Genomic DNA, 22,673 nt, shown 5'->3' with positions numbered 1-22,673 from the left:
TACTCAGGCCACAGAACACAGTGCCAACACTTTTTATGTGGACAATTGGAAAGAGATGTTGCTTTTAACCGTTTTTAATACTTCTATTTTCAATTCTGTCAGCACCACAAACAGAAATCCTTTCACCTCTCTTGCCCTTTGGATGAATTATCCCTTTAATATCAGTTATTTTTTTCAAATACTGCCTGCTCATTTTAGACTTCTAAGGTAGCTTGAAAGCGGCACTTATACTGTACCTTTAGTCAAGTTACGTGTTTGTTAGTTTTTGCAAACTTAATTTGCAATGCATATTTCTCAGGGTGTGTCCTGAATACAGTCAGAGGCAATACGCTAAACTCCATTAGTTAGTCTTTTGGATTCAGATGGGGGAGTAAGCTAGTCAATGGTTATGACCATGGTGGATTTATTTCACTTATTGCATTGAGCTGTCACAAAAGTCCCTCTAGAAAGACAAAATGAATAAGAAAAGACACTTTCTGGAGCCTCCAGAGGTCAAAGACTACCTGGTCAAAGGAGAAAGATTCACCAAGTGGTCAGAGGTGAGTGAATATTTCAGTAAAATCTGAGCTGTATCTTTTTTCTTTATATGCAAAATCTTTGCAACTCTACCAGCGTGTTTTTATATTTCATTGCCTGATGAGTGACATGGGAGTTTTTTTTAAATTTAAATCCCACTATAGTAACTTCAATCACTGATTTTGAATTAATGAACTGTTCTGGAAAATATATGTAGTCCTACAGCATAATATTTTAAATTAATCAACACATCATCATCATCAAACAGCTCTTTTCCAGAGATTTGAACTCAATAAATGTCCAAAACGTATTCCCTTGTCTCCATCCAGGACTCTACAAAGACTGCTCCCGTCACCATGAAAATGGATCCGAAAGGTTTTTATGTCTACTGGATCAACCAAAGCAAGGTAATCAATATTAAGAGTCTGGGGGAAAAAATGAAAAAAAGCCCCTGCACAATATGTCAGCGGTGTAGGGAAGTGTTGACTTTCATTTTAGGAATCAGTGGCTAACAGAAATGCAATGGCTTTTGTGCATCAGACAAACACAACCTGCCAGATTAAAAAGCATTTTAAATAGAGGTGTTCATGTTTTACTGATTCAAATCCAGAGTGTGTAATCTGCATTTGATTGGGATCTGCCAAAGCTGTGAATAGATAAGAGCAGCTTTTGGGGAATATTGATTGGTGCTGATGTGGGCTCCCCATCTCTCTCTCTCTCTCTCTCTCTCTCTCTCTCTCTCTCTCTCTCTCTATTGAGGCACCTTCTGGTTTCCACCACATAACAAAACAAGTGAAGCCTACATAAAATGTGTCTCATGTGTTATGGGCTGAATCATGTTGCCATGCTGATGTTGACTTTAAAGCGTTTATGGGAATGTTAAATGAAAAAAGCAGTGATCTACTACGCAATGTTTCAAAACATTGCAGTCAAATATTCTCCACACAAACAAAGTAAATCCCATAGTTTTTGCACTTTGCTAAAGAATGACTTGTATCTGAATCCATATTTGGACTGTCGCCTACATTGAATTGAGATGATTCTCTGCTTCTTGTTTCTAGGAGACAACGTTCCTGGATGTTGCTACTATCAGAGATACCAGAACAGGAAAATATGCAAAACTTCCCAAAGTAAGTACAGTATTACAGTATTAGTTTATGTAGTAACCTGCTCTCTGATCCAATTAAGTAAAACTGGTGTGTTCATTATGTAAGAATCTCTGCAGGCATGCAAATATAGTGTCAAACCCTTAGTTTGCCCATAAGTAGGAGAGGCATATTTGCTTTGCAAAAACAGCAATGGACACATGCACCCAGGCTACTCCCCCACTACAGAAACACACACGCACACATACACACGTGAACATACACTGTACCACACACTGAGTCATGATCTGAGCTTTCTGTGAGTGAGTTTTCTTGTCGTTTTTTTTTGTTGAAATCTGACAGCTGTAGTCCTTTTTTCCGTTCCTTGCTGGCATCCACAGAGAGTTGAAATATGCAGCCATCGTCTTCCCTTATTGAGGGTTCAGAGGTGAAATCTGAAATATTTTCCCCTCAAGGAGACCACAGAGCACTGCATCATCCCAGTCGGGGTGCTGTTGCAAGCACATCTTCCTCTCGGGTCCCTGATGAGTTTTTTTGGGGGGGGGAAATGGCTCCAGTGCTAATGTTAGCTCTGCACTTCTGAAAGTAGCAAGTGATTGATTATAGAGCAGCAGATACAGGAAGGCAGAACCTAATAGACTGGTCTTCTTGCTGCTGTTTGTGTTGCACATGAATGTGTGTGTGTGTGTGTGTGTGTGTGTGTGTGTGCATGTGTTTGTGTGCATATGTTTGCATGTCTTGGTCAGCAAATTTGCCTGTGTTGAACAAGCTCAAGTGCTGCAGACATGATTTTAATTCTTTAGGCAAACAGAGGGTGAACAGATGAAAAATAGTTAGCTTAAAAATGGCACCATGTATTTTGAGCCAATTGGCTATGAACACATCAACACATATTCTGTCTCTTTTGCCTATCACAGCACCCCAAGGTGCGCAACGTGTTCAACCTGGACTTCCCAGACAGCAACCATCTTGCCAAAACTCTGACCATCGTCTCAGGTCTCGACACAGTGAATCTGACCTATCATCACTTCTTTGCCTCTAAGGAGAAAGTGACACAGGTGATAAGCCACTGTGTATACACTGACTGTGTGTGTGTTATTTGCACTGTGTCCATCCTCTAGCTGTTTGCAATCCTCCCTTTCTGTCTACTCTAATTGTTTAAACACAGCCCCAGGCCATTAGCCATTACACAATGAGCCTTTGCTTTCCCCCAATAAGGCGTCCTCTGTCTCCCCTTTAGTCTGTATTAGACTTTATGACTCCAATATCCAGATTTAATTAACTGTAATGAAATCACAATTGTGCTTTGTTCAAATGCAACATGCACTACTTTCATTTCCTGAGGCACTATTATATTAATGCCCTCTAGTGGTGAATTTGTGTCCATTTAAAATCTTTTATTAAGACATTTCCAGCACAATTCATGTTGACATTATATAATATAAAATATATAATTATATATATATATATATATATATGTTTGTATTTGTAATTAAATGCACATCAGAACTGGGCAAACGACATTCTTGCAATCGCCTACAACGCTGCAAGGAGCAATGCGTGCAGACACGTCTTCCTGGAGAAAATGTAAGTGAAGATCATATCAGTTCAGCTGGTATTGTTGCTGCTGAGTGAACACGACACCATGTAATTTCACCATGTATGACACAGAATCATGTGGTAATGGGAAGCCTTTGTGCTCACTCTTAGATACGTCCGCATTTCTCTTCACACCAACAAGGACGGCAAGATCCCAGTGAAATAGTAGGTCACAGTTCACCCATCAGAAGGTGTAGGATGGCATGCATAAGTTAGTTTGTACAGTAGATTTCCACATTTCCTACCCAAGGTTTCACTGATTGCTTTTTTTCAGTATTTACAAGATGTTCCCTGCGGATAAGAAGAGAGTGGAAAGTGCCTTAGCATCAGCACATCTCCCTAAAGGAAAGGTTAGAAAAAATAATGTCACTATAGTGTCTACTCTAAGTCCAACTATCTTTCAAGATTTGTTACTGCACTTTTTGTAAACTCTCATTATAATGTCCTGGTGTTTGTTGTGGATTTGTTATTTCGCTGTATAATAATGAGATACCCAGACTTCTGCATGCTTCTACTGAAAGTACAGTTAGATTGGGTCAAATGTTATTTTGTTTTGACATACACTATGCAGAATCACAAATGGGCATCTCTTTTAAAATGATGTGGATAATGTGTTTTTACATTTCAGCATGACACCATGAAGCCTGACGTCTTTACTGAGTCTGCCTTCAAGGCCTTTCTAACAAACCTCTGCCCTCGGCCTGAGATCTATGAGATCTTCACTTCTTAGTGAGTCAACCTCCGCTGTGCTTCACTGATCATCTTCTAATGTGGCTGAAGAATCATCAATTATCATCTTATTTCCTGTAGTTTTTCTAAATATACACCTACTTTAGCTCAAATAATATATTATTCTTCATAGTTTTTTTTTAATCCTTCATTCACTTTTTTGAGACTTCCACAAATTTTCTGCCAAAAAAATCGATTGAATTTTGTCATGATTGTCTTTATCATCGTCATTTTGCCCTTGTGGCAACATGGCATCTAAATCCTCTTATTCTAAAAGACTCAGCTAGTTATGAAGCCAGAAACTTGCTTCTTTACATATTCTAAATTGGTAGCACAAAACCAGGAACGCCTAATTTAAATTATATATGATGCCTGCGTCATACTTCACCAATCCAAGCCTTCAGTTCATGCATTAGCTAGCTGGCAGCGGTCATGTGATTGTCACACCTTACTGTGGCCTGCAGCTCCAACAAACCCACCATGACGAGGGAGAATTTCACCAAGTTCCTCAACGAGAAACAGAGGGACTCTCGGCGCAACGAGGAGCTGTTTCCACGTCTGCGGCAGGACCAAGTCAAGGCTCTGATGGACAAATATGAACCCTGCTCCTCTAATTCAAACAGAAGTGAGGTTAATTGATGATGTGTTTTTTTTATACGAGGCTAGATAATGCTTTTGTACTTTTATTATAAATACTACTCTTTCTTGTTCATCTGCAGGTCTGATTTCTCCAGAGGGTCTCTTGTTGTTCCTGATGGGGCCGGAGACATCCGTTGTCATGCAGGACACGCTGGCCAAGTGTCAGGACATGACCCAACCCATACCCCACTACTTCATCAAGTCCTCCCACAACACATACCTGACAGGTCACTATTTCGATTTTAGCTTGAAACTTCTCATACCTGATTAACTCAACACCTCAGAGTCATTTAGCTGGACATTTAGCTGGTATTTTAGTCTTTCTGTCTGTCCCCCTGCAGCCGGTCAGTTCTCTGGCGTATCCTCTCCGGAGATGTACCGTCAGTGTCTGCTGTCCGGCTGCCGCTGTCTGGAGCTGGACTGCTGGAAGGGCAAACCTCCAGATGAAGAGCCCATCATTACCCATGGCTTCACCATGACAACTGAGATCCTCTTCAAGGTGGTTACACATAGTTGTGGGCATTCCTTCAGTGGGGTTTTCACATTTCACTCTAACATTTTACATATTGACATTTTTGTCTCCTTTTTTTAAACATTACCCTTCTGGTTCTTGCACAATCTAAACAATAGGGATGTATACAAATACAAATACATTATTTACATATGAAACGGTACGGGAAGCTAAAGACCTCAAGTTAGGTACTGTCTCAGAAGTGTATGCCAAAAGGCCAAGAGAGCTTTTCATATTTCTGTCATTAGCTTTCTCTCTTTTAATTGGTAATTCAATCCAACTTTATTGAAGTCTGGACCTGTCATTGCAGGCACATCCTCCTGTAAAAAAAATAATGCAATATACAATTTAGCCCAGTTAGATAATATGACTACATTGGTATCATGTACACTTCAAACCAACTTTAGATTCATCTGGACCTCCTCCCATTACATACACCAGCCCCAGACAAATCATGCAATATGGCCATTGGGACCATAAACAGTTTATTATTTAATATTATTGTACTTCATGTAGACAACTCAACTAATAGATGTAGGCCTACCTAAGAGCAGTGGAAAACTATTGAACCCAGAAAATGAAGCGCTATAGACGATATAAGGATAAACTACTTTTTTTGTAAGACTAACCCTCTTCCAGTGATTATTTACTTGGTGTTGTCTCTAATACATCTTGGGCCTTTTTAGGAAATGGCCATCCACTAGTTTCCTATGAGCACAGATTACATTGTTTCTATATGACATCTTCACACTTGCCAGAAGCTGTTCATGACCAAAGAGTGCCACAATGTGTGTCATGGATATCATAACAAGACAATAAATCCACCTTTTATTCATTTCCATGCACACACACACACACACACACACACACACACACACACACACACATAGTGCGTGGCACTATCTCTGTGGGGACCCGTCATTGACATACTGCATTCCCTAGCCCCTTACCCTAACCTTAACCATCACAACTAAATGCCTAACCTTAACCCTTACCCTCACCCTAACCATAACTTAATTCTAACCCTAATCCTAAAACCAAGTCTTAACCCTCAAACGCCCTGTGGGGTCCAGCATTTTGGCCCCACAAAGCTGTCCGGACCCCACAAGTATACTGTATTCCCGGTTTTTGGACCCCACGAATATAGTTAAACAAGAACACACACACACACACACACACACACACACACACACACCCCCCCCCCCCCCCCCGTCATCCTCTCACTCTCAACACTTCCATTTAAGGGCAGCCGGAGCTCCACAGTCCCAGGGGCCGGGACACATCACTTCAGTTCAGTTAACTCTCAGCCTCTAGATGTGATAGGTTTTGAGCTGACTTCAGGGCCTCTGCACAGAAGCAATAGCTCTGCAGTTTGTCATGTTTTCTCTTTTTATGTTTTGTGAGTATAGTCATGATTGGCTCAGTCTGCTGATTTTATGCTTTTGTGCAATATTCATGATTTTATTTGTACCCATGTTTTTTGCTGTTTGCTGCTGTGTCATTGACTTATTTTTTTATTTTGTATAGCTCACTTGCCCATTGGATCTCTTTCATTGTAATCTAATTCACATAAAAGTCTAATTACTGTAAATGCCTAGAAAAACAATAATGCCTGTTTCTTTTTGATGTCAGGATGTGATTGAGGCCATCGCTGAGAGTGCCTTTAAGACCTCACAGTATCCTGTTATCCTCTCATTTGAGAACCACGTTGACTCGTAAGACCTGAGCTTTTCAATAAACTCATGCCATGTAATGTTATTACTGTAACACAATGTAATAATGTTCTGATGCCATTATCCCAAATGGAATATTGATGGAACATATTGAAGATGCATTTGAACCTTTCGTTATGGAAGTAACAGCAGACAGTAGCAGGTGTTACTCTACTTTGTTCCAGGGTGAAACAGCAGGAGAAGATGGCCAACTACTGCAAAACCATATTTGGTGATGCCCTGCTAACAGATCCGCTGGACAAATACCCTGTGAGTACACTGCTGCAACACAGCTCGCTGTCAAAATAATAGAGCTGGATGAAGTTAATAGATGGGGGTTTGTTCAACAGAACACTTTGTTTGATAAATGATTATTAGATAAACGAATTATTGTGGTATACTATGTGACTGTGTCATGAAGGCAATAAATGGAAAATAAAGTTCTCTTTCTTATCCCTACAAGACCCTCATAGTCTCCTGTACCCATCCAACTGATTTATATCAACAGCCAACGCCTGTGTGTGTGTGTGTGTGTGTGTGTGTGTGTGTGTGTGTGTGTGAGATAAGGAGAGGACATTTCTTTTTTTTTAAAAGATTATTTTTTTGGGCATTTAAGGCCTTTATTATATAGGACAGCTGAAGATGTGAAAGGGGAAAAGTTAGTTTTAGGTTTTCTTCTATTTGTCTGTACTGTCCAGCTGAAGCCGGGCCAGCAGATCCCGAGCCCATCTGAGCTCATGGGTAAGATCCTCATCAAGAACAAGAAGGGCAGCCATGAAAAGCCAACCCAAGCTAAGAAAACCAGCACGGCAGCCACTGAGCAGACCACAACCACAGCTTTACCCACCCAGGACCCAAACACCACTTCCCAGGATCCTGCTAACGCAGTACCCAGCACCCAGGAGAACCAAGGTGGACGATGAACCTCAAGCTAAATCAGATTACTTTTCAAAAATAGGCCTGTTTAGTTATGTTTTAGGAGTGATTGACATCATGTTTATATGTTTAACAAGAAGGGGACGCAGTTGTGGAGGACACCGAAGAGCAAGAGGAGACAGAGGAACAAGATGAGGAAAAAATGAAGACATCAGATGAGGTAGAGTATGCGGTTGCGATGACAGTTTTATTGCTATACATCATCCGTGTCCAGCTAAAACAGCGCAAGCATCAGTTAACTTCCTGTCAATCCCCCACAGGGCACAGCTGGACAAGAAGTCACAGCTTATGAGGCGATGTCATCCCTGGTCAACTACATCCAGCCCAACAAATTTGTGTCTTTTGACAATGCCAGAAGTATGTACTGTATATTCTTCATAAATTTAACCCAAACACAGATTTAATAGATTTTACAAGACATGCTTTACAGGTTAAAAATCTAAGTCAGTGTGAACCTTTCGTTATGGAAGTAACAGCAGCTCAACTATTTATTTAAATTTATTTTATCATTATTAATACATACTGTGTGTATATGTTTATACTTATATTGTTTATATTCTTTTTATCCTTCTTATATTTGAATGTGTGACATGCTCCAACAACACCATGACAAATTCCTTGTATGTGCAACGTACTTGGCAATAAAGCCCTTTCTGATTCTGATTCTGATTCTGAGTTATGCAATTCTTTTCTTCCTTCACAGAAAAAAACAAGAGTTACGTCATCTCATCTTTTGTGGAGACCAGAGGAGAAGCAATGATTTCCAAGACTGCTGTCGAATTTGTCGAGTATCCTTTAAGAGTGCTGTAGATGCTCTAAAATATGACAACCTGTGTTAAATAAAAAATGACATACAATTAGATCAAAATATGTTCCTTTATGCTGTCACAAGAGTATCCTGGTTCACATACAAATACAGAGATATACAACTTACTAACCCGTCTTTCTCAGATACAATAAGAGGCAGATGAGCAGGATTTACCCCAAAGGAACAAGAATGGACTCATCCAATTACAGCCCCCAGCCTTTTTGGAATGTAGGATGCCAGATGGTGGCACTCAACTACCAGACAATGGGTAGAAATGGACACAATGCACTGATAACCACTTAAAATGACATAAACGTGTTGCACTACATGAGAGGATGTAACCATTCACTGTTTCTCTTTAATCACCACTTGAGTCCGACACATTTTAAAATGTCATGCTGTGTCATATTTTTTTTATTTTTTAAACCTGAGCTTTTTTTCTTCACCACAGCAGGTCAGTGTTGCACCTCTTTGTTCTGTGCGGGGCCTCTGCTGTGCTTTGCATCCCAAATGCTGCTTCTTGTGCTGAAGAGAGGGGGCATGAATGGGCTGTTTTGTGTCTATTTTCAGATTTCCCCATGCAGCTGAACATGGCTCTGTTTGAATTCAATGGCAGAACGGGCTACCTTCTCAAGCATGATGTTCTGCGTCGCAGTGACAAGAAATTCGACCCTTTCTGTGACAGGATTGACACGGTTGTGGCAAGCACACTGACCATAAAGGCAGGTTCACAGCCTTGTTGTTATTATGCTTCTCTCACTTTAACCATCCTTGTGGTGTTAGGCATTGGTATGCTGATATCTGTGCAAACTAACTACAAAAAGTTTAAAAATGTAAATATAAAGTCTTCAAATGACTGGAAACATTTCACATACTAAAGTTGCATCATTTTTGTGTTGCACTGTAGGGAAACTGATGCAATATGTGTGTAGCTGGGAGCTGTTTTTGCACTTCTAAATTGAGCACTAAATTAGTCTCACTAGTCTTGGGCAGTGTGTGTGTGTGTGTGTGTGTGTGTGTGTGTGTGTGTGTGTGTGTGTGTGTGTGTGTGTGTAGATGAAGAGTCTGTAATAATACAAGCTTCCCGCTGAGACTGAAATATGGTTCCTAGTATTCAGCAGACTCTGCTTGAGTGAAAACCTGAGGTCTATTTATACCCACTATGTTCTGAACACGGGTCCACACAAAAGGACACATCCACATCCAAACTGCCAGCCACTTCATACATGTATGTCATCAAATCTTATTCGCCCTTCCTCACTAGATCTATTCGGGCCAATTTCTGTCTGACAAGAACGTAAAAACGGGAGTCGAGGTGGAGGTGATTGGGTTGCCAGGAGACCCCAAGAAGAAATATCGTACTAAGTGGTCCACCACACCCAACGCCATCAACCCAGTGTGGAATGAGGAGCCTTTTGTTTTTGAGAAGGTGTGTGTCAGAAGACAAACACGTTCAAATATGCACAAATACATGTGCGAGTGAATGTGTTTGTGTGAACTCAGCCATTATAACCCACTGTTTTGCTGCTGCTGTTGGTATTAATATATTTGTTGCTGTTATGATGCATAGATCCTGCTCCCTGAAATGGCCTCTCTAAGAATTGTAGTCCATGAGGAGAACGGTAAATTCTTGGGACACAGGATCATCCCACTTGATGCCATCCAATCAGGTCAGTGAAACTGAGGGAAAAAACACCTCACTTCATGCTTGATCTAATCTCCATAATTTAACATGTTTTAGCCAGCTTCTAGATCAGAGGAGCTGCCCTTGTTTTCAGTTCACGAGGTTTGTTTTATACCCTGCAGGTTTCCATCACATATGCCTGCGCAGTGAGAGCAACATGCCGCTCACTCTGCCTGCTCTCTTTGTGTACATCGAGGTCAAGGACTACATTCCTGCTGCCTTTGCAGGTGCTTTGCTTTTTACTTTGTGTTTCTGCAAAAGATAAAGCCTCTGCGGCAATTGAATACATGTTGTTAGAATTACAATCAAGGACAAGACTGTTTAGTTTGGATGTGTGGAGCTCAGTAGCATTTCCTTTTAAATATGACACATATTCTACCTTCTACTTCAGATTTTACAGATGCCTTATTTAACCCAACAAAGGGAACAGAGAAGACCACAAAGGCCACAAAGGAGGTAACAAAAAGCAGCTGAAGGAAACTTAATTCAGCCGTCATCTACATAATCGTCATGTTTCCAGTTCTCTTTTAAATCATAAACATCACTAATCCACTACCTGGAAGATAACCAGCCTTGTTAGATTGTGATGTTCCTGTCCTTTCTGTTCCCACGCAGTCACCCTCTGACTACATTTCTCCCTATGAGTTGCCTCTTGTGGTCCAAACCCCCACGGACAAAGCTAAGGAAAGTGAGACCCCTGCTGCAGGTAATGAAGCTTGTGAATATGGGACACAGTTCAGAGTTTATTTTTTGAAAGCTACTGAGCTTTATTATTGTTCTTGTAGTAGGTGCTGAATTAAGAAGCTGTATTTAAACACTTTCCACTTCCTGTAGAAAAGGCCACATCTGAACCTACACCACTGGTTGATGCCAATGACCAATCACCCCAGTCTAACCCAGAGGCAAGTGCAGAAGAAGCTAAAGAAGAGGCTGAGAACAACTCACACACTCCACAACCTGCAGCAGAACCTCCTCAAACTCCTGACAACACTCCTGCTGAAGATCCAGCCACGGACGCAGGAAGCGCCACCACTGAAACCCTTCCAGAAGCCTCTGTTTCCCCTGAGGAGGAAGCCCATGAGGAGGAAGCAGTTCCAGAGCCACAGGCAGCTCCTGAAAACAAAGAGGAGCCCATGAACAACTCCAGTACAAACCCTAAGCCTGCTTCAGATGACACACCAGGCACAGAAGCTTCCAGCGCTGCGGAAGAGCCTACTGCTGAAGAGCCTGCTGCTGAAGAGCCTACTGCTGAAGAGCCTGCTGCTGAAGAGCCTACTGCTGAAGAGCCTGCTTCTGTGGCCTTGTCCTGTCCAGCAAGTGCATCACCCGAGTCCACAGGATCAGGTGACTCATCTCAGCTGCCGACATGCAGTGAAGGTAACACCAAAGTGCTTAATGTGCTGCACTCACAGATTCCATTTTATCAGATTCCATTTTATCAGTGCACTGTAGGTCACTAAGAAGGAAAATATAGAAAATGTCATACTTTTTTTTTTGGAATAAATCTATTGCAAAAATAAACATCCACTGCTGACACAAGTAGGAAGATTGTCACAACAAAGCCTTGTGTGTTTATGCTGCAGAGCCTTCGACTGTGACTACCGAAGAACTGACACAGCACAAGAACTATCTGAAGGTCACCAAGCGGCAGGAGAAAGACATGAAAGAGGCAGAAAAGAAGTATCAGAAAAAAGGAGAGGATCTGATTCAGAAATACTCTGACTCCTTCAAGTCCATCAAAAAGAAGGCCTCTGTGAAGAAAAAAGAGTAAGGGGATTAATTTCTTCCTATTTGTTTGTCAGTTTCTGGCTGAAATATGGTAGTAAAACAAATGTTTGACAAAAGACGATTAGATAGTGTTTGCGGTGGAGTACTTAGATCTATCTGTCCAATTGTTAACGTTTAGTCATTTATCAAAGACAGTTCAGTTTCCAACAAAGTAGCAGTGAATTCAACAGCGTATTAATACTGACCCACTAATGAAGTTGTTGTTGTTTTGGTCAGTGTCATTAATGAGATGATATTTAGAGGCATGGAGAATATTCCTCAGCTAATGTGTTTTTCCAGCTGAAGCAGGATATTAGAGGATAAAGAGAACAACTAAATGAATATGGGCTGCAGTGTCTTTTGTGCACAGCTCTTAGCTTTCAGGACAAAACGCGTGTTATTCAAGGCCAAATGAGCATCGCTGTAGGATTTCCAGTAACCACGCGGTTGTACATTCATTTTTCTGTACTTGGAGGGATAGTGGCTGTTAATCGATAAACTTTATTCCCCTTGCATTATGTCCTGTTATGTTGTGCAATTTTATGTTTCCTCCAGGGGAGGAGGAAACACCTCTGACTCCAGCGTGATGACGGAGCGGGTGCAGGAGCAGAAGGAAAAAATGCAGGTTGAGCTGCAAGCTATGTGGACGGAGCAGTGTGATCAGCTGAAGAAGAAGAAAGAGCAGTGTGCTACAGAGGTTAGTAAAATACTGGTTAATGTTGGCTCATTAAAAAGTCTGTATTCTATTTAAAATGTGAAATGTTAGTGTTAGAGTTAGTGTGACAGTATCCTGCAAACAGGTATTGGGCCAAGTGCTCTCATTAAACTTAAAGCTAATGTTCATGGAAATTAGGGCTGGACTTTTGTTTGGAGAGAGACTTTAATCACACACAGTGTGGACATTGTTATTTAAACTACTCAAGTCTCATTTTTTAGCTTTATCTTGATTGTGTCACTTCCCTCCTATTGTGACAGAGACTGGCCAAACTGTTGGAGATGGCCACAGAGAGACATACCATTGAACTGAAGACCCTGGAGAGGTGTGAGCACACATAAAACACATTTGGGACATTCTGTACACACTGAGAGTGCAGAGGGCTTGCTGTTGTCTGTCCAATCTGTGCCCTGAGATTTTGGTGGGGCACTGCGTGTGTGTGTGTGTGTGTGTGTGTGTGTGTGTGTGTGTGTCATCTGAGGTGAAACATTTGACATTTTGCAAAGACAATACCATCAAATAATGCATAAATCACCTCAATGTGCGGGTCTTCCAAAGTCCTTGCCTGGCTTATGCTGTTCTGTGCGTGCGTGTCTGTGTTTGTGTGTGTGTGTGTGTGTGTGTGTGTGTGTGTGTGTGTGTGTGTGTGTGTGTGTGTGTGTGTGTGTGTGTGTGTGTGTGTGTGTGTGTGTGTTATCCCAAGTCCCCAGCTGGCGGATGGTTATCTCAGGACAAGCATTATCCAACAGGTGTTTAAACAGCAGTAGGGAAGCGAAGGTAGCCTTGGTAATCTACCTGTCCACACAGACATTATAACCTCACACTTAAGCCTTCCCGTCACTGCAAAGAAAAGGTCACATCAAAGACACACAGCCCAGCATCTCTTGTTTAAAGGGAAAAGGTTGTTATTAAGGACACTTTTCATTTTTAGGATTTGAATCAAGCTGGAGTCCTCAATCTCTGTCTTTGCCTTGTTTTGCAGTGAAACCAAAGAGAATAAGAAGAAAACACTCTCAAAATGTTCATCCTCAGAGAAAGCGAAGTGAGTTCACAGACCTTGCCTTCAGTTACTTTGTGTGTTTCCATTCATTGCCGTTTCTTTCACTTTGTTACAGCTTCCTGACCAAAATGAAGAAAAATGATCCATGTTCTTACCCCTCCGCCACATGGCATGCACATTAAGTCTGGCTTGATTTGATGAATGTTTAAGATTATGTATAAGAGCTCTAATTGAAAATTGTAATTATCTTCTCTTAGGTTGAAAAGGGCAATGAGCATAGAGCTGTTGGATGAGCCTAGTCAGTCTGATGGTGCAGTAAGTAATCTTTAAAAGTTTGAGTATGTATGTACAATTAAATGAGTAGTTTGACATTTTTGGAAATGCGCTTATTTGCTTTCTTACCGAGAGTTTAATGTGAAGATTGATACCACTCTCATGTCTGTGCGGAAAGTATGAAGCTGGAGCTAGCAGCTGGTTAGCTTAGCTTTGCATAAAGACTGGAAGCAGGGGGAAACACAGAGCCTGAATCTGTCCAAAGGCAACGAAATCCACCTACCAGCATGGCCGGCTTTAGCTTTATATTTAACGGACAAACATGAGAGTGGTATCTATATAACCGAATAAACATACATCTCAAAATGTCAAACTACTCCTTTAAAGGAAATAGCAAATTTCATGGCAATTCTCACCTGATTTTAACTAAAGTTTGAAGCCACATGCATCACTGCACATGTACCATAAACAGCATCAATATCACAGCTCACACTTGACATCCACAGGCTTGTTAAACACGTGTTGTATTTAACTGTGTAACTATGGTTACGAAAAGACAGCAAGTGCCTCAAGAACTGAACAAAAGCACGCTTTTCTTTTAATACATCTAAATACATACTCCCACGTGTATGCTTACAGACATGCACACATTGTTGAACTGTAAGTACACTCACACATGTGAGCATGCACACCCATTCACCCACAAACCACCCACATAGACAAACACACACGCACACACACACACACACACACACACACACACACACACACACACACACATACAGAGACATACCCTTTTACCCAATGAGTAAAGTTCAGTGGGCTCTGACCACAGGCCAGGCTTGTCCAATACTCAGAAGCTGTTTCCAGGGAGCAGACTAATCCACGTGTGGTCGATGACTCACTGGGCTCCGCTCTAGTTCCTCTGTTGGCTCATTAAGATTCAGACCTGTTGTATCTGGGTTAAAGACCAGGCCATTTCACTCTGCTCCTCTCCAATTGACTTCATTGTAGCAAACCCCACTCACCCCTATGCACATTAGGGTCACATTACAGCTCATTTTGATCTACTTAATCAGCATTTGCCCAGTAATTACAGCAACTCTTTTAAACACAATCACTTGTTTAATCAGCACAGCCTCAGTATTGAATGGCCCGGTGTAATAAGGAGAGTGTAACGGAAGTGGACAAGTCCAACCTGTTGTGACTTAACTGTATTGATTCTCTTGCTCGGGTTGTATCCCATGGGTGCATTCCTCTATAGATATACACACACATACGCACACACAGGGAGAAACATGAGCAGAACTGCTTGTAGACATGCAAACTCTCACTTGATACCACATGCACACATGCTCACACAGACTCAAACCACGAATCAATTGTGTTTTACAGTAGCCACATGTTGTGTTGTACTTTTGTATTGTTACAGTCTTCAGATTACAGCCCACAGCAAGTGGCTCTGATGATAAAACAGGCTGCTACACTGGAGGAAATCAAGACCCTGACTAATCAGGTACACACACTGACACCAGGGTACACTTAGACAGGAGTATAATGCACTTATAACCCTTTCTGAACAAAAACATGAAACTCAGGAGCTAAACTACAAACGAAAAGTCCCTTTTGCACATTCCTGTTTACGTTTCCATTGCATCTGAAGATCTGTGAAGTTGATCAATGACAGTTTTACCAATCAGCAAATGTCCAGCACTGCAAACCCTGATGATTAGTAAGCATCACAAAGTACTACCCCCTGAGGAAGGACTTTTTTGCTGTCTGAAACCATCGCACAGTGACTACATTTAGTCCCTGGTTCCTCCAGTCAAACAGGAGATTTAATTCCCGAGTTCTTTAAGATCCTTTAAGAAAATTCATGTGGTGGAAACATCCTCCCAAATGGTAGGTGTGTCCCCACAATGTGATTAATACAAGATGTCAGCAACATATCCCCTTTTTCAGTGATTATACGTAATGTTTAAGGAGGACACATCCAGTTTAGGCAATTGAGAAAGTACATACCAAGCTCCCACCATTGTAAATGAAACCAGAGCACTTTTATGACAATGCTTTGCTTTGAGTTAAATTGTTGAGAAAAGAGGTGTTAGATAGTTTAGACAGTGACGCGTGAATGCCAGATGGATGGTGTGTTTTTAATGTCTCACTATTAGTATTAACTTACAAATACAAACAGTTTTTGATATTGAGAGGAGCTGTGGGATGAATTCAAGCATGTGCAAAGAGTTTTTCATTCATCATGCAAGCTAATCTTTACTGTATATATTTAACAGCATTGATTGAGCATTGCACCATATCCTTAAGGTCCCATATTGTAAAAAGTGTCTTTTTAATAAAGCAGGTCAAGGTGCTATATAAATACTGTGAAGGTATCAAAATCCTCACTCCACAGAGAAATGCACACAGTCCGTATTCAGGAACTGTGCCATTAAATGAGCCGTCAGGACTTCCGTATGATTGTGATGTCACAATTAAACTATATAAAGGTAGAAAGTGCCGCTACAGTCATTTCCCGGCTGCAATGACGCCGATGTAGAAGACCCGGAAATGCTGACCAATCAGAGAAGAATGGGCTTTTTCGGGAGGGGTGGGCATAAGTATGCAGATGCTTAAAAGGGAGCGTTTCAGACAGAGGGTGAATACAGGTATATTCAAGGCATTGGACACCAAGCCATTTCTGAGCGTTTTTTGCCACTGTCACATTGTTAATCACTCATTAACAAGCACACCCATGGCCAGAAGCAGGAATAGCTCCTAAATGTCTTTTGAGCAGAATAACACAGTTGTAAGGGCATACAACTTTAAAGAAAGGCAAAATTTCTTTGATAATTTATTTTACAAAAATAGAAAAACAGTTGAATCAGGCAATACAACATTTCCCCAGTGTTACACATGTATAGGCTATACAATACAGGAAAAATGAATTTTGGCTGTATATCATTCTCACAAAGAATTATTTAATTTTTACAAACTTTACACTAGGCAGTCTACAGTCTTTGTGCTTTGGTTTGCTGTCTCAGTTGCGGATTGAAGGAATTTTTGCACATGGCTATACGTCACACAGTAAACAACTATGACTGCTACCGTTAAGCTAAAAGAGCATAGAACTTTATGAATTGTACAGCTTCTTGATCATGCAAATGGTTGATTTTTGGCAAATATTTGAAGATAGACATGTACAATGTGAGATTTTTATCCAGTTGTTGGGGTTTGGCTTAACTTTGGAGCTTTTTTCAGCTTCTTTCTAGGGTAAGTGGTTTTGTTTGGCGATGTTTTAAACAAAACATGCTTTTTCAAACCCAACGGCGGATTTTGGTGTAAGGAGGGTTAAAGCATGTAAACATGTTCTAGTAGAAAACCAAAATACAAGTGGACATGAAATTGAGCATAATATGGGACCTTTAATACAGGCACATTGCCACTATATTAAATATCCTAAAAACAGCTCATCATCACTCTTGTTTGAAATCAATCCACTGGGTTCAAGCCAGTTCCCTAGCTTGAGGTGAGCAGTGATTTTTACTGGTGCCAATACACAAATCCATTCTCTAAAGACTATGCCAAGCACCTGGCAGAGAAAATAAACTATGCAAATGTCAATGTGTCCTTTTGACAAGCCTGTAACCTCTAACTAACCTTTGGCCCTTGTGTCTGCAGCTCAATCAGGAGGCCCTAAAGGAGCATGATCAGAAATTGAGGTCTCTGCCAGCAGAGGTGAAAGATGCTGTCAATGTGTGTGTGGGGGCCCACTTTCCTGAACTGGTCGACCAGGCTGGAGACAAGAAGGTGGAGGGAGCGGGCTTCTATGGAGATGTCTTCCTGGGTTAGAGTTGCCTTTTGATCCGTGACCCTTTACTGTAACCCTCTCCTCACTTTTTAGAAACATTTTTTAGGTCTTCTTTTAACCTGTTACATAACCTTCATTCTGAGCATAACTGGAATAGAAAAAGATTCAATTAGCTCTTTGTGAAATTTCCATTTAGAGCTGCTATTTATAGAGAGAGTTCTTTTGGTAGTAATTATGCCAAAATTATGTTTTCGTGGATGAATTTGAAATGATTTTCATTTTCTTATAACGTTTTATTTCTGTTGCTTTTCACCAACCAAAAATACCCTAATACAGTGACAAATATATTCCAGATGAAGGCCCATCAATAAAAGCTTCAGTTCACAGTCTCCTTTCTGTTCTCGTAATCAGTTCAAAAATAGGAATTAATGTAGCAAGAAAAATGGGATATCAGAGTCTGTAGGCTGAATCGAGACAATGACTCCATCTGCAACACTTCAGCACATTGTGTGTAATACTCCATGAAGCAACAGAAAAGCAGTTACTGTGAGATGCAGGTGTGTTGCAGTTGTAAAGAAGGTTTTGCAGAAAAAAAGCTACATTTACTCTTTGGGACGAAAGTCATGTGGAGCCATAACGATGGAAATACACAAAAGGCAGCACATCAATATTCCCTCTGCATAATTTGTTCTTGTGATGAATAGTCCTTAATAAACTGTACTTTGCACTGTATATGTGTGTGTTTATTTTTCCAGGTAAGTTTTATCCGCATATGTTTACATTCCAGTCCTTAGTCTGGTTTGGATCATATTAGTCATATGTTTACTATCACTGTTTTTTTTAGTTCTTTTTTGTTTTACTGGCCATTATGTGACTTGAGTTGAAGACACCCCTGTGTGCATGGCAGATAGATATCAGAAACCTGGATATGGTGTTTACATGTCACAGCATCCCATTTTCTATCAGAACACTCCAGCTAGCATATCCAGGTGTATAAAACCAGGATATGATGATATGATGGTTCCAAAACATAATTGGTATGCACCAAAAACCTGATCATAAGCAGGATACTGATTTGCATTTAATACTCACTGAGCTAAATGCTCAGTTTTTTAGGAATGCCCTGATTACACTTACATAGTTATTCACATTCACACCCGCAAAGCTGCCCTCTGTAACCACAGTCTAAGATGTTGCGCCTTGCTTAAAAGCACTGGAAATGAGGAAGGGGGAGCTGCGCTTTCACTTACTCTTCCTGCTGGTCCAGGGATCTCACTGGCAACCTTTGGCTTACAAACATGCTTCTCTAACCTTTAGACCAGTAAGTGTGTTTCCAGCCATCTGTTTTTATGCACATTTTCAATTTGCACATCAAAAACCTGAGTGTAAACGACTGAAATATTCAAAAAAGTTTTTACGTTTCGCTGAGGTGAAAAAGTGTATCCATAAAAGCAAATTATGACGTGGCACCTGACAGGAGAATTAGCTTATCTCAAATCGCCTAACTCCTAATAATCACATAACAGCAGTAGATGGAAACGCTCATTGTGATGACTGCCAAGGAGCATCTTCCCAGCCCCTTCTCTCTCTGTGCATTGCCTTAAACCTCTACACTGGCCAGTGTCATTTAGCACGACAGATTTATAATAAGAACATTATTGTCTTTTCTCTCCAACTGATACGAGATCTGAGATGGATCGAGTGCTCTTTTCAAAATACAGCCCAAAAGGCACGTGGAATAGAATGAATGCAAATGACAATAATTTGGATAAAGAATGTTCCAACCTAATGTCAGCTCCATATATGGTGTATTAAATGACAGAGACCGGGGAAATCTGTCATATCAATGAGAGGCACTTGTTTCTTCAAGTATTTACACGTGCATGCATTTATTAATGAACACAGCTTTCCTCTGACTCACCGTTCAAAGCAATCTGTCCATATCGCTTATTCCTTTTCTGTATGACTCCCGTCCGCTGAATCAAATGACATGACTGACATTTAAAAGTGGAGGATCTGGACAAACCACGTCTGGGAGACACAGCTTGTGCCTGAGAGTCCTGCCACCTCATGCACAACACAGATGAACTGTGAGCTTGAGAGTGTGAAACCAGTCAGTCTTGAATCACCGGGCTGATAATCTTACATAAGATGAAGACAACTCTGGCAGCTCTGTCTCATACCAGCTGGACAGGGATGGCCTGAGCAGGATCTTTGCCACCAGGCAACACTTGGCTGCTCACACCAGACGGAGAGCACACACACATAAGCATCCATGCACGCATGCACAAATGCACACAAAATGTGGATGAAGGCTAAAATGAGGATAAAAAAGATAATCAAGCAAAACCCTTATATGCTAGTGTTTAACATGCAGTAAATATGTTTTACACATGAGAATATGGAATGAAATGGACGATATGGTGCATGTTTTTGGTATTTGCAAAGCACAAACAAGTACTGTCTATAGTATTTTGCCTAAAAGGGGTTTACTGTAAATCATTTTTTTTCTGAATGAATGTATTTAGAGATTTTCATAACAAATGAAAAGCATAAAAACTGTTAACACCAGCCATCAATGCAGTCCTACTAAATCTTGGCAGTAGCTGAAACACAGTTCTATAGTAGCTTTTCTGTATTAGCTGTATTTTACAGTAATCCTGAAAAACAACGGAGAAACAAAACCCAGGATTTTAAAGACTCAATTCAGCACAATTCCAAAATGCAAGATTAAAACAACATTAGCAGAGAAAACAAATTGTGTATTTTTGGTCAGACGAGCACAAAGAATGAGGACACTGTAGAGCACAGGTGAAGCGTGAGCTACTTTTCTTGTCCTCTTGTTGTTTCCTGTGTGAGGACGCAGGCCTGACCCACAGGAGGTGGAGATTCATGATCTATAGTCCATCTTGACTTGAAATGGATGCTATCCAGGTTGAATATTACAGTAAGCACCCACACCACCCACATACACACCACCTGCTGAGGATGTACTGTCACAGGATGTGTGTGTGTGTGTGTGTGTGTGTGTGTGTGTGTGTGTGTGTGTGTTGGATCATTCTGTGGGCTGCATACGGTACTTATACTGCCTTTAACCCTCCAGGTCTAAACCATTTTTTCCCATCTTTGGTCACCCTGGTCTCCTTGTATAATAATACTTGTGTAACCTCAACCCTGTTATGCACAATCAAGTTATAGACATCATTTTTTCAGGAGAACCTGGGCTTTCAGGGATGCTGCAGGGATGTCACTTAAATGTATGAATTGTTATATGACTTTAAAGATAAAGGAAAAGACTAAACGTAAATGAAAGCTCACAGAAATGTATTGAAATCACACAGAGAACATAAAAAACTAAACCTTTTGGCTTTTGAACATTGTTCTCGCAAGTCTTGGCAATCAGGGGAAACAAAATTAAACTCTGTAACTAACAAAAAGATTAAACTATTTAGGTTTTTTCCCAAAAACGTCGGTTGCGGTTACATTCGGTCTCAACATACTATACACTCATACTGACCGACACTAGACTCACGCACTGGCACGCACCTAATTAGGCTAACTGAAATAAAACCATGCCAATCTCTAGGTATGGTGAAGGGTATGTGATGATGTGGGGCTATTTTAATTCCAATGGCCAAGGGAACTTTATCAGGATGCATAGTATCCTGGATCCATTAAATAACTGGCCTTTAAAAATAAGTCTGCCTTCCTCTATGGGAATTTAACATAGGGGTATGTATAATTATGGCCCCTGTATTTTAAGGAAGAACATTTATTTATTTACAATACATTATTCATTCACAAAAAAAAATGGTGTCCTTAAAGGTTGGATTTTTCCTCATTTTTTTTAATTAAGGCATTAAGATCAATTTCCAAAAGATGATTTTTTTATTCCTTTTTTTTAGTCAACTTTAGCATGGGTATGAATACTTATGAGCAGATATATATATACATATATATATATATATATATATATATATATATATATATATATATTAATAATAATAAAACCTTTTCTACATTTTCTATTGCAATTTGATTTAAACATCCAATTTTTTAACCATCCTCTTTACAGGCACTTCCAGTCATAAATTATCCATCAATAAATGAATATTTCTTTTGTAACCACATCTCTGTCTTGCTTCAGTTAGTGAACCTGTGTAGCCTTTTGTATAACTGAGGTGCTTGTTGAAGTAGAAATAAACATTTCTTGGGGTGGAAGTCCCCAGGTGGCGTTGTCGGTTAGCTAGACTCGGGTGGCGACTCCTCCCCTAGCGCCACCCGCCTTGCCACATTAGCAAAAAAATAAAGTAAGCCTCTACACTGTATTGATCTGGAGATATTAAATATGATATAAAGTATGTATTGTCCTGTCGCAGGCAACAACTTCGGCCATTGCCAGCAGAAAAGATTGCAATTAAATACTGATTCCTTTTATACATTATTTGCATGCATGCTTTCACCATGATGTAGGAAGTTGTTTTTGTTCCACTTAAAAAATCCAGCCTGTGCTAGACACTCTCATGGCTACTTCACTGATACTCTCATACTCCCCAGTCATTTTTGGAGCTAAAATTCATGCCATCAGGCTCAAGTCGGGTGATTTATTTTGCTCTTGCTCGGACTATTTGCAACGTTTGGATACACTGTTGCCTTTTCATGTCTCCATTACGGTCCCAACCTCCCTGGGGTGAGAGCATCTGTCTCACTGAGTTACGACCGAGACTCAAGAGTCATATCAGAAACCTGGCAGCCGCTGCACTGTTACATAACTGGAGAGATGCCTGATTCGAACAGCAAATTACTTTACATAATGATCTACACATTCCACCTGTGTCTGCAGTATTAATGGGTCCATGGCATGAAGTGATAT

General features: G+C 40.6%; 1 protein-coding gene across 3 annotated transcripts; it reads left to right on the top strand.

Annotated features, from left to right (window-relative positions):
• Nucleotides 1-337: 337 nt before the first annotated feature.
• plcb2 (phospholipase C, beta 2) lies at nucleotides 338-18,532 on the top strand. 3 transcript variants are annotated; one of them, XM_031278816.2, is made up of 32 exons: nucleotides 338-539; nucleotides 846-923; nucleotides 1,578-1,646; nucleotides 2,540-2,680; nucleotides 3,130-3,209; nucleotides 3,333-3,386; nucleotides 3,496-3,571; nucleotides 3,850-3,950; nucleotides 4,415-4,575; nucleotides 4,670-4,816; nucleotides 4,931-5,088; nucleotides 6,733-6,815; nucleotides 6,998-7,082; nucleotides 7,511-7,724; nucleotides 7,829-7,908; nucleotides 8,009-8,105; nucleotides 8,452-8,536; nucleotides 8,700-8,824; nucleotides 9,127-9,278; nucleotides 9,821-9,985; nucleotides 10,127-10,226; nucleotides 10,363-10,467; nucleotides 10,632-10,696; nucleotides 10,856-10,946; nucleotides 11,075-11,617; nucleotides 11,824-12,007; nucleotides 12,563-12,704; nucleotides 12,983-13,047; nucleotides 13,705-13,764; nucleotides 13,980-14,037; nucleotides 15,428-15,511; nucleotides 17,671-18,532. In XM_031278816.2, exons 1-32 carry the CDS (start codon nucleotides 456-458, stop codon nucleotides 17,839-17,841), a joined length of 3,903 nt encoding a protein of 1,300 aa, XP_031134676.2. In that variant the 5' UTR covers nucleotides 338-455; the 3' UTR covers nucleotides 17,842-18,532. The 3 variants fall into 3 exon arrangements, with proteins under 3 accessions (XP_031134676.2, XP_035850479.1, XP_031134677.1); XM_035994586.1 differs by having other exon boundaries at nucleotides 7,826-7,908; nucleotides 11,075-11,584; XM_031278817.2 differs by having other exon boundaries at nucleotides 7,826-7,908.
• The last annotated feature ends 4,141 nt before the right edge of the window (nucleotides 18,533-22,673 follow it).

This window comes from Sander lucioperca, chromosome 18 (genome assembly GCF_008315115.2).
Source record: "Sander lucioperca isolate FBNREF2018 chromosome 18, SLUC_FBN_1.2, whole genome shotgun sequence".
Taxonomy (NCBI): Eukaryota; Metazoa; Chordata; class Actinopteri; order Perciformes; family Percidae; genus Sander; species Sander lucioperca.
This window is presented reverse-complemented; position numbering and strand designations above follow the sequence as displayed.

Bases quoted from the DNA above. Each gene is read 5' to 3' on its own strand.
- plcb2 (XM_031278817.2), top strand. From the start codon at position 456: ATGAATAAGAAAAGACACTTTCTGGAGCCTCCAGAGGTCAAAGACTAC. The intron at 540-845 runs GTGAGTGAATAT...GTCTCCATCCAG, and splicing joins GATTCACCAAGTGGTCAGAG to GACTCTACAAAGACTGCTCC. The intron at 8,106-8,451 runs GTATGTACTGTA...CTTCCTTCACAG, and splicing joins GTCTTTTGACAATGCCAGAA to AAAAAAACAAGAGTTACGTC.